Source organism: Sus scrofa, chromosome 6 (assembly GCF_000003025.6).
Source record: "Sus scrofa isolate TJ Tabasco breed Duroc chromosome 6, Sscrofa11.1, whole genome shotgun sequence".
Lineage (NCBI taxonomy): Eukaryota > Metazoa > Chordata > Mammalia > Artiodactyla > Suidae > Sus > Sus scrofa.
This window is the reverse complement of record NC_010448.4, coordinates 92118835-92133068: the sequence shown is the minus strand read 5'-3', so window position 1 is coordinate 92133068 and position 14234 is coordinate 92118835. Positions and strand designations below refer to the sequence as shown.

Below are 14234 nucleotides of genomic sequence, written 5' to 3'. Positions count from 1 at the left end.
GAGATCACAATAAAATTAAGAGCCCATCCTTCCACACCCACTGGATCTAGACAAGGTGTTTCTAAAGCTTATGGTAAGTAAGAATGGCCTAGAAAATCCTGAAGAGAAAAATGAGACTAGCCCTGTTAGATATTAAAAGTTATAAAATAAAGGACTGACTGATAAACAACCGTACCAACTAAAAGACAAATTTCTATATGACAAAAAAACAAAAACAAGACCATACCAAAGGTCAAAAGACAAGTAACAACCTGCAGATAATATCTACAATCCATATCACAAAGGGCTAATTTCCTTAATTTAAAAAGCTCTCTCAGTAAAAAAGAACAAAAATCTGATAGAAAAAAGGGAGCAAATGACATAGTTAATTAAAAAAAAGAAATAAAATTGCCTCTACACATGTGACAAGATGACCAAATACAAAATAATAGTACATAAGGAAACTCTTGCAAATTTGACTGACAAAAATCTCGAGTTTGTTATTGCTAGTGGCAAAGGAATAGGGGAAGAGGTAGTTTCATTTACTGATACAAAATGTTTATAATGAAACATGAAAATGAAATTGATTGAGGGCAATCTGGCAATAACAATAAAAACTACAAATACATCTGCCTTTGACCCATCAATCTCACCTCTTGTAATGTATTCTAAAAATACATCCACATATATATGAAATGATGTACTGATATGACAAATAATTAAAAATACCCCTAGTAGGAATTCCCTTCATGGCTCAGTGGTTAACAAACCCGATTAGGATCCATGAGGATGCGGGTTCAATCCGTGGCCTTGCTCAGTGGGTTAAATTCCATGGCATTGCCATGAGCTGTGATGTAGGTTGTAGATGTGGCTCTGATCTGGCACTGCTATGACTGTGGCACTGGCTGGAGGCTGTAGCTCCAGTTAGACCCCTAGCCTGGGAACTTCCATATGCCATGGATACGGCCCTAAAAAGAAAAAAAAAAAAAAAAAGATGAATCTGGAACATTCTGCTGTGCCAGAAAGCAATCAAAGACAATGAATTATCAATAGGACAATATGATTTTCCACATAAGAATTCCATCTTAAAGCAAAGAAATAAAAATATTAGAAAAATTACCAGTTGGTAATCTCTAGTGAAATAAATGATATAACAATGATCAATGAATGGAATATTAGTAATTGAAAGTCTGATTGGGAAATTGACAATGGAGAGGGATGATCAGCCCTACTGATACTGAACATACTGATAAGCTCAGTAGCACTAAGTTGGGAGCACTATATACTGTGTGCCTCCTGATATGATATAATATGGAGCACTTATAAATCAGAATTGAATCAAGATTCTAAGGCCAACTTTCATTTTCAGGAAATACAGGGGAGAGAGGAACAAGGTAACAACACCATAAGAAGACAAGATAAATCCAGATTTTTGGATATTCTACAGGAAAGTGAAAGTTTCTATAACAAGTTAATGGCATAAAAAAAGGAAAAACACAAAACCAAACAAGAGGGAAAGAAATGGGACTATTACATTTAAAAAAGGCATCACAGCCAAATATGATGTATGGACCTTGTTTGGATCCTGACTAGAGCCAACTATAGAAAGACATATTGAGACAATCAGGGAAATCTGATTATGGACAGGAATTGGAGGCTACAAATAAATGATTAAATTTTCTTACATATGGTAATGGCATTGTGCCTGTACAAGAAAAATCCACATTTTTAGAGGTGCATACTGTAGTAGGGACCAAATAACAAGATGTCTGGAATCTGACTTAAATATACTACAATAGAGGAAGAAATGTAGATAGTTTAAGCAAAGGCAGAAAAATCCTGACAATTTGAATAATGGCTATATAGGTTTCATACTATTCTCTCTTACATATGCTCAAAAATATTATTAAAAAAAAACTACAAATGAGAATGCAATTAGCACCATATTTAGCATCAGTAGTAGGCATAATCTTAGGGTCAACAAAACCAACAGACTAGTCTTCCTTTAAAATACGTATTTCAGGAGTTCCCGTCGTGGCGCAGTGGTTAACGAATCCGACTAGGAACCATGAGGTTGCGGGTTCAGTCCCTGCCCTTGCTCAGTGGGTTAACGATCCGGCGTTGCTGTGAGCTGTGGTGTAGGTTGCAGACACGGCTCGGATCTTGCGTTGCTGTGGCTCTGGCATAGGCCGGTGGCTACAGCTCCGATTCAACCCCTAGCCTGGAAACCTCCATATGCCACTGGAGCGGCCCAAGAAATGGCAAAAAAAAAAAAAAAACATATTTCAGGGGTTCCTGCTGTGGCACAATGGGATCAGCAGTGTCTTGGTTGTGCTGGTACGCAGGTTCAATCCCTGGCCTGGAAGAGTGGGTTAAGGATCCAGTGCTGCCACAGTTATGGCTTATGTCTCAACTGCAGCTTGGATCTAATCACTGACCTGGGAACTCCATGTGCCATGGGATGACAACAAAAAAATGCATTTCATAATGAAATACCAACTTACAGTCAAGGACAATAATGAGTTATAATAATTGCTCAGATGATCATGTCAAGGCTTTACTATTTGCTTTCACGTGTTTACTTCATGTTTAGTATCATCCCAGGACAAGTTCTATAGAAAGACTTTCCAAATGAAATGTAATAAAAAATAAAAGTTTTTACCAGTTTGTCTTAATATATGTCCAAATATTAATTCAAGAGACCAATGCACAAAATTATACATAAACCACACACACACACACACACACACACACACACACACACACACACAGAGTCCATATAGAAATCAACTACCCAACAGAGAATACAGTCTTAATTCCCTTACCATCAATATTAAGCATCATTTTCCACATGGCAGGCCGAACAGACTGATGGAATCCAAACCAAACTTCCCTGCCCCCTCCTAGAGGGTGGTCATATCCTTCTGGAGCTGAGAAAAAGGAACGCCCCACAGGCGTATATCTACAAAAATTAAAATGGCATGTTCAATCCTTTTTTTCCCATTGAGTAATGTGTAGAACAGGTGAGTTTAGAATATATAATCTTTTTTTAAGAAAGTATTTAAAAATCTATTGATAAATAACCAACAATGACAAAAAGTGATACTGGACTAAACACAGGTGTCAAAGACGACAGGTTCAACAAGAATACTTGATTAATACAGTTAAGCTATTGCACATATACTTACAGCTGTATTCACAGAGAAATCCTAGTCAAGAGTGTATAATCTTAACTTATCCTTAATAATGCCTATCAGAACGAGTATATGAACCTAAACACTTTCCAAATTTGTAAAGCAAAAAGTAGCTGCTCAAAATGAAAAAACAGCGTCCTTCACTGAAATTCTCTATTCTTACAACTAACATTAGTTCGAACAAGAAAAATCTTATTAAAACGTTTTAAAAAATAGGAATTCCCGTCGTGGCGCAGTGGTTTACGAATCCGACTAGGAACCATGAGGTTGCGGGTTCGATCCCTGCCCTTGCTCAGTGGGTTAACGATCCGGGGTTGCCGTGAGCTGTGGTGTAGGTTGCAGACGCGGCTCGGATCCCGCGTTGCTGTGGCTCTGGCGTAGGCCGGTGGCTACAGCTCCGATTGGACCCCTAGCCTGGGAACCTCCATATGCCGCGGGAGCGGCCCAAGAAATAGCAAAAAGACAAAAAATAAAAAAATAAATAAATAAATAAATAGTTTTAAAAAATAATTCCAATCTTAGAAAATGCTAAATAAATATTGATCAAAAAGCTACTTCTATAAATGTGTATATAAAAATAAGACACATTTTTTGGGAGTTCCCGTCGTGGCGCAGTGGTTAACGAATCCGACTAGGAACCATGAGGTTGCGGGTTCGGTCCCTGCCCTTGCTCAGTGGGTTAACATCTGGTGTTGCTGTGAGCTGTGGTGTAGGTTACAGACACGGTTCGGATCCCGCGTTGCTGTGGCTCTGGCATAGGCCGGTGGCTACAGCTCCGATTAGACCCCTAGCCTGGGAACCTCCATATGCTGCGGAAGCGGCCCAAAGAAATGGCAAAAAGACAAAAAAAAAGACACATTTTTTAATAAGACACACTGATCTTACATATATGTTACACACACATGAGTGGCTAGCGTGATTAAGAGGGTAATAATTTCAACACAATTTGATACTACTATATAAACAAAGTTACCTTTAAAACAAGGTGATTTAACTAAAATACTAAAACTTAAAATGTATCAGTTACTTATGTTCATAGCTCCTAAGAAAAAGGGTTAAGACTTTTTTTCTGAAAAATATCCATTAGAATAGTGGATGTGCACTTATTATTTATTTCACAAGTCAGAGAACTGTCTGTAATTTATTTCTGTCAATGAACTTGTATTCATACTATTCTTCAAAAGAAATAAAATATACATCTGAGGGTTAAACAAAGGAAGACTGCACAATTCACTTTGGGGAAGAAAGCCGTCATATTTAAAATCTAAAGAGGAAAAAAAAGCCAGAAGCACCCACTTCATGGAGGGCAGATGTCGTAGCACCACATCAACAGCATGCACAGGATTAGTGCTGATTGGCTTGTCTAATTCCAGTGGCTCAGGCAAGGTCCGTCCTGTCAGTACTTCATGTAGTAGGTGCCAACTCACCCGAGAGACAAATTTGATTGACACCTTGAAAGGTCGATCTTTTCCACCTTCCCCAGGCAAAGTAACATCTAAATCTACCTGTTGATGGGAAAAGAGTCAACTGATTTAAATTTTAAAAGATAAATACTGTAAACTAGCTATAATGAAAAAAAAATAAAAATCACTATATAAAAAAATAACAAAGTTAAAACTATAATAAAAAGATAAATACTATTAAGTTTACCTTATAAAATATTTAAAGAGAAAACAAAGAAAATATAAAAAAAAATCTCAATATCAAATCAACAGACTAAAATTTAAATAGGTTATTTATACCAGTGTTCTTTGTCACTGCAAAATACTGGAAATGACCTAAATGCTCAAACATTTAGGCAGCTATAAAAAAAGGATGAGGAAGATCTGTTAGAATGCTACGGAATAATTTCCAAGCTATACTGTTATGTGAAAAAAGTAAGTACAGATGATTACAAACAGTATGTCATCTTTTGTGTGAGAAAGGGGAAAATGGAAAAAATATTCATATATCGGCTTATTTTTATAAAAAGAAACAGAGGAAGCATGAATCAAACAAAAAATGGTTACTTTTAAAGGATATGAAGGAACACATTGGAAGAAATAAAATAAGGCTTAACAATTCTGAGAATTGTTTTTCGGTATAGTTTTGACTTTTGGAAGCATGTTAAATTAAGTTCTATAACATTTAAAAAATAAGGCCAACAAAGATGGAAGGAAAAACTAAGACAAATCAAATAAAACCAAATGCATTTCAAATAATATAGCCAGATTGAAATAATATTAAAAAAAAAAAGGAAACTCAAATGCAGATATCTCCTGAATATAATATATTGACTATACTCTCAGGGGTGTGGAGGAAGGGGTGCATGGGGAAGAATTGCAAACAAATAAAACCTTAAATTCTTACTACTAGGTTTGTTTTCTGTAGTGATACAGTATAGCAATTCAGAAACTATTTTAGGGAGTTTTTGTTGTGACTCAGTGGGTTAAGAACCTGCTACACTGTGAGAATGTGGGTTCAATTTCTCGCCTCACTCAGTGGGTTAAGGATCTGGTGTTGCTGCAAGCTATGGTGTAGGCCTGCAGTTGCAGCTCCAATCTGATCCCTAGCCCAGGAACTTCCATATGTCACAATTCAGCCTTAATTAAAAACAAAAACAAAAACCCCACCTATCTTACACATACTGTATGACTGAACAAATAAGTAAGTGGTGACATTTTGGGGAGTCAAGGGTTTAAAGAAGAAAGAAGATACAAATATGCATTGAAGGGAGTTCTTGCTGTGGCTCAGCAGTTTAAGAACCTGACATAATATCCTATCCATGAGGATAAAGGTTCGATCCCTGGCCTTGCCAGTGGCTTAAGGATCTGGCATTGCCACAAGCTGCAAGAGGTCAAAGATGTGGCTTGGATCCAGTGTTGCTGTGGTGCAGGCCACAGATGCAGCTCTGATTTGACCCCTAGCCTGGGAACTTCCATATCCCACAGGTGCAGCTATAAAAAGAAAGAGAAAAAAAAAAAAAAAGGCAATGAAGAGAGTAAAGGAAGAATCCTTGTGGGGATAAGCTTGGAACTGGAAGAATCAGTTTGAATTCATGATTTCCAACAAACATATTATATACTGCATACAATAAGCAGTACCTGCAGGATACAAAGATTAATTATATGAATGCAATATTTATTTTTTATCTGTTTTATATATGTACGTATCTTTATTTTCTACCTCTGTTCATCGAAAGGGCTTAGAAGCACATACACCCCAGTTGCAATGAGCACACCCAGATTTTGGTTTCTAAATTATATTCCCTAACCAAAAGAAACCAGCACACCTTTGAAATATGGCTAGTTTTAGGACTGCAACAGGAAAAACATAAGATGAACCTGGAACATCTTGTATCCAAAAGTAAGGGAGTACTCAAAACAAATAAATAAAAATAAAGATGTGTCATGTTAAAAGGACACAGGAACCAACCCAGTGTGGCTCCCATAGGTCAAATTTGGGACAATTTGGGCAAATAGATAAGGATAAATAAATAGGAGAGAAGAAAATTTTCTCCCTTACAAAAGAATACCAATTTATTTCTGTAGAAGGAATGACAGAATTAGAAAAATTACCATTGCAACACAGTAATAATCCTTCCAAGCAAGAATCATCAATTACCAAAAAAGTGTAATGAGAAATATGATCCTTAAAAGTACCTCCCATACAAAAACTAAAAACTTTGGTGCATCAAATGATACCATCAAAAAAGTGAAAAGGCAACCTATGTAATGTGAGAAAACATTTCAAAACATATATCTGATTAGAGTATATAAAGAATTCAGACTCAACAACAACAAAAACCAAACAATGCAATTAAAAAATGGGCAAAGGGAGCTCCTGTTGTGGTTCAGCGGAAATGAATCTGACTAGTATCCATGAGGATGCAGGTTTGATCCCTGGCCTTGCTCAGTGGGTTAAGGATACAGCATTGCCATGAGCTATGGCATAGGTCACAGACATGGCTCAGATTGGCATTGCTGTGGCTGTGGTGTAGGCCAGCATCTACAGTTCCAATTCGACCCCTAGCCTGGGAACATTTTTAAAGGTGTGCCCCTAAAAAAAAAAAAAAAAAAGGCAAAGGAGTTAAATACACATCTCCAAAGAAGATACATAAAAGGCCCTTAAGCACATGAAAATATGCTTAACATCAATAATCATTAGGTAAAGGCAAACCACAACCAGAATGAGATATTATCTCACAACCATCTCAATGATAACTATCAAAAACCAGAAAACGAAAAATACTAGCAAGGGTGTGGAGTATCTGGAACTCTTGTGCACTGCTAGTGAGAATGTAAAATGATACAGTCATCACGGGAAACAGTATAGTGGTTTTCCAAAACACTAAAAATAGAATTATCATTTATATGATCTAGCAACTCCACTTCTTGGCATATACAGAAAAGAACTGAAAGCAAGCATTAGAAGAGATATTTATACACGCATGTTCATAGCAGCACTATCTGCCAATAGCCAAAAGGTGTCCACCAGTGGATGAATGGAAAAACAAAATGTGGTAAATAAATTCAAAGGTACATTATTCAGCCTTAAAAAGGAAGGAAATTCTGACACGTGACAATATAGATGAATTTTGAGGACATTATGCTAAGTAAAATAAATGAGTCACAAAAGGACAAATAATGTATGGCTCTACTTATACGAGGTCCCTAGAGTAACCCATGTGCGATCGTGGAAGCAATTCAAGTGTCCAACAACAGATGAATGGATAATTAAAATGTCATATATACATACAATGGAATACTATTCAGCCTTAAAAAGATAGGAAATTCTGACACATGCAACATGGATAAACCTTGAGAATACTATGATAAGTGAAATAAGCCAATCACAAAAGACAAATACTGTATGATTCCACTTATATGAGGTGCTGAGAGAGATCAAATTAACAGAAACAGAAAGGAGAATGGTGGTTGCCAGGAACTGAGGGGGGGGGAAATGGGGAATTAAGTGTTTAATGGAACAGTTTCAGTTTTACGAGATGGTGCTAGATGGTGATAATGGTTGTGAATGTATTTAATGTCACTGAACTACACCTTAAAAATGGCTCAGAGGATAATTTTTATACTATGTGCATTTTGCCACAATCAAAAAAAGAACTACCTTCTCACAAAAGAAAAAAGAATTAACAGGAAAAACCTGTCAGATACCAACTTAACCAAGTGACCAAAATTAACATCACCATTAATGGAACAAATACATATTATGTGCCTTCTGATACTATGCACTATTAAGGAAAGAAGCTCTTCAGTCTCCCAAGGCAATAGAAATAAAAACAAAAATAAAGCAATGGGACCTAATCAAACTGACAAGCTTTTGCACAGCACAGGAAACCATACAAAAAATTGAAAAGATAACCTTATGAAATGGAAGAAAACAGCCACAAATGATGCAACCAACAAGGGCTTAATTTCCAAAATATACAAACGACTCATACAACTAAACAAGAAAAAAAACAAACAACCCAACTGAAAAATGGACAGAAGACCTAAATATACACTTCTCCAAAGAAGACACACAGATGGCCAACAGGCACATGAAAAAATGCTCAACATCACCAATTATTAGAGAAATGCAAATCAAACTACAATGAGGTACCACCTCACACTGGTCAGAATGGCCATCATTAACAAGTCTACAAATAACAAATGCTGGAGAGGGTGCAGAGAAAAGGGAACCCTCCTACACTGCTGGTGGGAATGTAAATTGGTACAACAACCACTATGGAAAACAGTATGGAGGTTCCTTAGAAAACTAAATATAGAACTACCATATGATCCAGCAATCCTATTCCTGGGCACTATATACAGTCACGACTTGCATTCAAAAAGATACATGCATCCCTATGTCCACTGCAGCACTATTCACAATAGCCAAGACATGGAAACAACTTAAATGTCCACTGACAGATGAATGGATTAAGAAGATGTGGCACATATATATTATGGAATACTACTCAGCCATAAAAAAAATACTAGTCACAAGTTTCTATCGTGGCGTAGCAGAAATGAATCTAACGAGGAACCAAGAGGTTGAGGGTTCAATCCCTGGCCTTGCTCAGTGGGTTAAGGATCTGGCATTGCTGTGAGCTGTGGTGTAGGTCGCAGACGTTGCTGTGGCTCTGGCGTAGGCCGGCGGCTACAGCTCCGATTCGAACCCTAGTCCGGGAACCTCCACATGCCGCAGGAGCAGCCCACCTAAGAAATGGCAAAAGACAAAAAAAAAATAATAATGCCATTTGTAGCGACATGGATAGAACTTAAGTGAAGCTAAGTCAGAAAGAGAAAGACAAATGCTATATGAAATCACTTATATGTGGAATCTAAAATAAAGCACAGATGAACCTATCTACAGAACAGAAACAGACTCAGACTTGGAGAGCAGACATGCAGCTGCCAAGAGGGAGGTGGGAGGGAGTTGGATGGACTGAGAGTTTGGGGTTAGTAGATGCAAACTATTACATTTAGAATGGATATGCAATGAGGTCCTACTGTATAGCACAGGAAACTATATCCAATCACTTGTGATAGAACACAATAGAACAGAATATGAGAAAAAGAATGTGTATGCACACACATACACATATAAAACTGAGTCACTTTGCTGTACAGCAGAAACTGACAGAACATTGTAAATCAACTATAATAAAATTTTTTTTTAAAAAAAGGAAAGGGAGTTCCCATTGTGGCTCAGCAGTAATGAACCTGACTAGAATCCATGAGGACGCAGTTTCGATCCCTGGCCTTGTTCAGTAGGTTAAGGATCTGGCATTGCCATGAACTGTGGTGTAGGTTGCAGATGTGGCTCAGATCCCACGTTGCTGTGGCTGGGGCATACACTGGCAGCTGCAGCTCTGATTCAACCCCTAGGCTGGGAACTTCCACATGCTGCAAAAAAAGAAAGAACCCTTGTGTAGTATTTCTGCCAAAAATGCTTAAACAGAACCTAGTAAGATGAAGTGCCAGAAAAACCCAGAGGGACATCCTACAAAATAATTTGCCTATAACCTTCAACCGTGTTAACCATATTTAAAAAAAAAAGGCTGAGGAATTATTCCAGAATAAAGACTAAGAAGACATGATATCTAAAGACATTCAGGAACCTGGATTGGATTCTGTACTAAAAGGGAAAAAATGCTAAAGGACATCATTGGAACAAATGACAAAATGAATAGGGACAGATTAGACAAAAATACATATATATTTTGTGTTTTCTAGGGCCACACCCACGGCATATGGAGGTTCCTAGGCTAGGGATCTAATCGGAGCTATAGCTGCCAGCCTACGCCACGGCCACAGCAACTCAGGATCCTTAACCCACTGATCAAGGCCAGGGATCAAACCAGCAACCCATGGTTCCTAGTTGGATTCGTCAACCACTGAGCCACGACGGGATCTCCAGATTAGACAAAAAAGGGAAGTTGATAACTCTATGGTTTTTATTCTGTTCTTAGGAAACACACATTAAAGAGCATAATATAGGCAACCTGCTCTTGAATGATTCAGGAAAAAATAAGCATGTATGTGTTTCTCTCTATATAGCTGTCTCTATAGATAGAGAGCAAAAGAGAAAAGGAAGAAAATGATAAACGAATGTGGCAAACTTTAAGAAAACTGGTGAATCTGGGTGTATATAATTCACTGCATAATTCTTCCAACTTTTAAGTTTGAAATTATTTCAAAAAAAGTTAAAACAAATAAATGATACAGACTATGATAAAATGGTAATAAATGCATTTAAAAGACATTCAAAAGCATGGCTTTCTGATAAAGGAATGCATCTTACCCCAGTAGTTGCCACAGGAAGTGGATTGGCTGTGTAAAGGCTTCTTTTTCCATCATAAACTGGTCTACGGTCCCCAAATATAGTTACTTTAAAATGCTGAACCATTGAGTCAACCACCTCCCTAAAAAGGGGAAAAAAATGCATTCACATAATTCTCTGCATGATAAAATAACAAAAATTTTAACTAATTTTATACACTATTTAAAGCTGTCAAAATTCTTAAAGATAATCATACATGATAAAGATTTTGCTTTATTATTCGATCAGCCAGAAAGATTGATTTCCAGCAAGGGATGATATGAACTTCACAAAAGACAGAGAAGAATGAATCCAGTGAATTACTTAATCATTCTGGACACAGTTGACTTGAAAAATATTATCCTTAGAAACTGATCCAAAATCCCTTTCACGATCTCTAAGCACTCCCTGATACATTCACCTCTTTTTATCAAATAGTATAATGCCCTTTCCTTTGTGCTCAAACAGCACCTGGTACCTATATCTATTAGAACACTTACTTCACTGTATTATAATTAGTATATGCTTCATTTCTACTAGACCATGAGATTTTTGAGAATAAACACACCTGTACCTTATATTTCCCATCCTTCTATCCTCCATTATTCCAATGGTATATAGCCAGTAAGTATATTTAGAAACCTCTGTTTTTACCCAGCAAATATTTTTATCCTATATACTTACATGGAAAGATATTAAAGACTTAGACATTTTTAAATAAATAAACTACAGAGAGAATAATATCAAATACCCACAGATCAATATTTATTTTTGCTCTAGCCTGGGAACTTCCATATGCCATGGGTGCGGCCATTAAAATTTTTAAAAAAAATTATTTTTGTATACACATAACTTGTAAAGCAGTGCAAACATATCTAGAAAGATATATACCAAAGAGATAACAGTGTTTGGTTACTTCTGGAGAAAGAAGTGAAGGGAAGAATGATTTTTAAATTTTGTTTATACAATCTAGATCTAAATATATCACAATGACAGTATACTTACATAGTACTGGTATAATTTATAAAACATTTTAAAAAATAGGGGAAAAATTCAGTTTTAGCCAAGTCAAGTCAAAGGGAAAGGAGAGAAAAAGTACTTTATGCAACAAAATAATTAAGCTGGTCTGATACCCAGAAAAATTTTCCAAGTGCTCAAATTTCTATTTCCCCTGCTTTCAGTTTTATTTTGCTGAAACTTGTTTAAAACAAAATCTTTTCCAGTATAAATTTTATAATGAGGATTTGATTCACTGATCTGTTTTGGGGTACAAAACATATTTCAAAGATTTTTCTGACATTTGAAGTTTTCTTTTGTAGTCATTATCATCAATTCCAGTTTCTCAGGTGAAATGTTACAGACCTAATTTGTCAGGATGTTTCAACTGTTTTTTCACATTTTTCTCAAGAGTAAATTGGTGTGTATAATTTTAAGCTTAGCAAATCCTAGCAACCCAATCAAAACACTCTAAGGATAAAATGGTGGAGGAGATTAAAATGGTAGGCCATTTCAAAACATCTTAAGAACAAAAAATGTTTTGCTTTGATACCTAACACAGTATATTCTTTTTTTATTTTTTATTTTTTTTTGCTTGCATTTTAGGGCCACACTTGCAACATATGGAAGTTCCCAAGCTAGGGGTTGAATCAGAGCTGCAGCTGCCAGCCACAGTCACAGCTACAGCAATGCAGGATCCAAGCCGTGTCTGTGACCTATACCACAGCTCATGGCAATACCAGATCCTTAACCCACTGATGGAGGCCAGGGATCAAACCCGCATCCTCATGGATACTAGTCAGGTTGTTTCCACTGAGCAACAAGGGGAACTCGCCATACAGGTGTTGACTCTACCTCTCTGCAGTATTTCTTGCACTAGTCTTTTGCTTACCATTCCTAATTACCATCATTCTAAATCAAAATGCCATGTCCTGGTATTTGGACTATTTTAAGTTTTTCATTGTTTATGCCTTTAATTTTTTCTTCTCTGGCCCAACTTATATCCCACTGCCAAGCAAGTCTCCAAACTCCACTTTTATTCTCCAGGTACACAAGGTTAAGTTAATCATGCCCTCAGTTCATGCCACATTATCATTATTCATCTATATAAATAAGACCCTGCTTCTAACTAATTTCTATTCTTCCATATGTTTCCTATTCCCATTCTCCTTCCCAGTAAGTTATATTTTTTTCCTAATGCATTTAGTGAACATCCTCCTGTTCATAGGTATTCCTAACTTTACTCTCTGCACTAGGTTTTTTAAACTGACTCGTGTTGCTGTGGGACACATATTGTCCATTTACTCTCTCAACAATACATACTCAAAGTATCTCTGTCAGTCACCAAAATAACTGCAATGCAATATCTCTTTCTATGATCCCTTATGAACTTGTGTGAGAATTAATCTCTGGCCATGTATACCCAGGAACAGTACTGTTAGGTCCAAGTGAATTTTATCAACTAAATGATGAAGAACTGCCAAGCTGCTCTCCAGAATGGCTGCACTAAACTATGCTCCTAGAGGTTCCTATTTCCCTACATCCCAGACAAGATTTGGCATTATCCAGCTTTGCTTTCTAGTTTTTTTGCTAGCCTAGTAGGTAAAATTAAAAACTTGTTTTATTTAGATTTATCTTACTACTAATGAACTTGAGTATTCTTCATGTATCTGTGTTTCTTCTTTTGTAAATTCTGTTTCCTTTGCTCATTTATCTACTGGAGTCCCAGGCTTGTTGAATTGAAGGAATTTCTTTGATAGTCTAAAATTAATTCATTAAAGGTTTAGTTATTGTACATATCTTCCCCCAACTGTTATCTGCGTGTAAACACTGTCCATGTACTCACTGAACTAAAATCCTTAATGCTGTACCATCAAATTAATTTTTCCATCTAATGGTTTCATGCTTGTGAAATTTTAAGAAATACCTTCCTAACATTAAGTTACAAAGATGTATTTTTTTTATAATTTTTTTTCCCCACTGTACAGCAAGGGGGTCAGGTTATCCTTACATGTATACATTACAATTACATTTTTCCCCCACCCTTTCTTCTGTTCAAAGATGTATTTTTTTATTGACTTTATAATTTTACCTATACTATGTTGGTCATTAATCCATCTGAGTTTCTTCTTGATAAAGAGTATTATGTCAGAACTCAATTTTATTTTTTTCCACATAATTAGACAGTTTTTCCACAATGTCTACTCAACAGTCTATATTTAATTGATCAATTTATAATGCTGGTTTTATCTTATTAAA

General features: G+C 36.4%; 1 protein-coding gene across 5 annotated transcripts in view; it reads right to left on the bottom strand.

The window, feature by feature from the left end:
- AGO3 (eukaryotic translation initiation factor 2C, 3) overlaps positions 1-14234 on the bottom strand; it is a 144049-nt gene that overhangs the window by 92743 nt on the left and 37072 nt on the right. For all 5 annotated transcript variants that reach the window (XM_021093288.1, XM_021093289.1, XM_021093291.1 and 2 more), the window contains 3 exon segments: positions 10962-11082; positions 4470-4678; positions 2805-2941 (listed from right to left, as the gene is read on the bottom strand). In XM_021093288.1, the coding sequence (XP_020948947.1) occupies positions 2805-2941; positions 4470-4678; positions 10962-11066 (451 nt within the window). In that variant the 5' untranslated portion in view covers positions 11067-11082.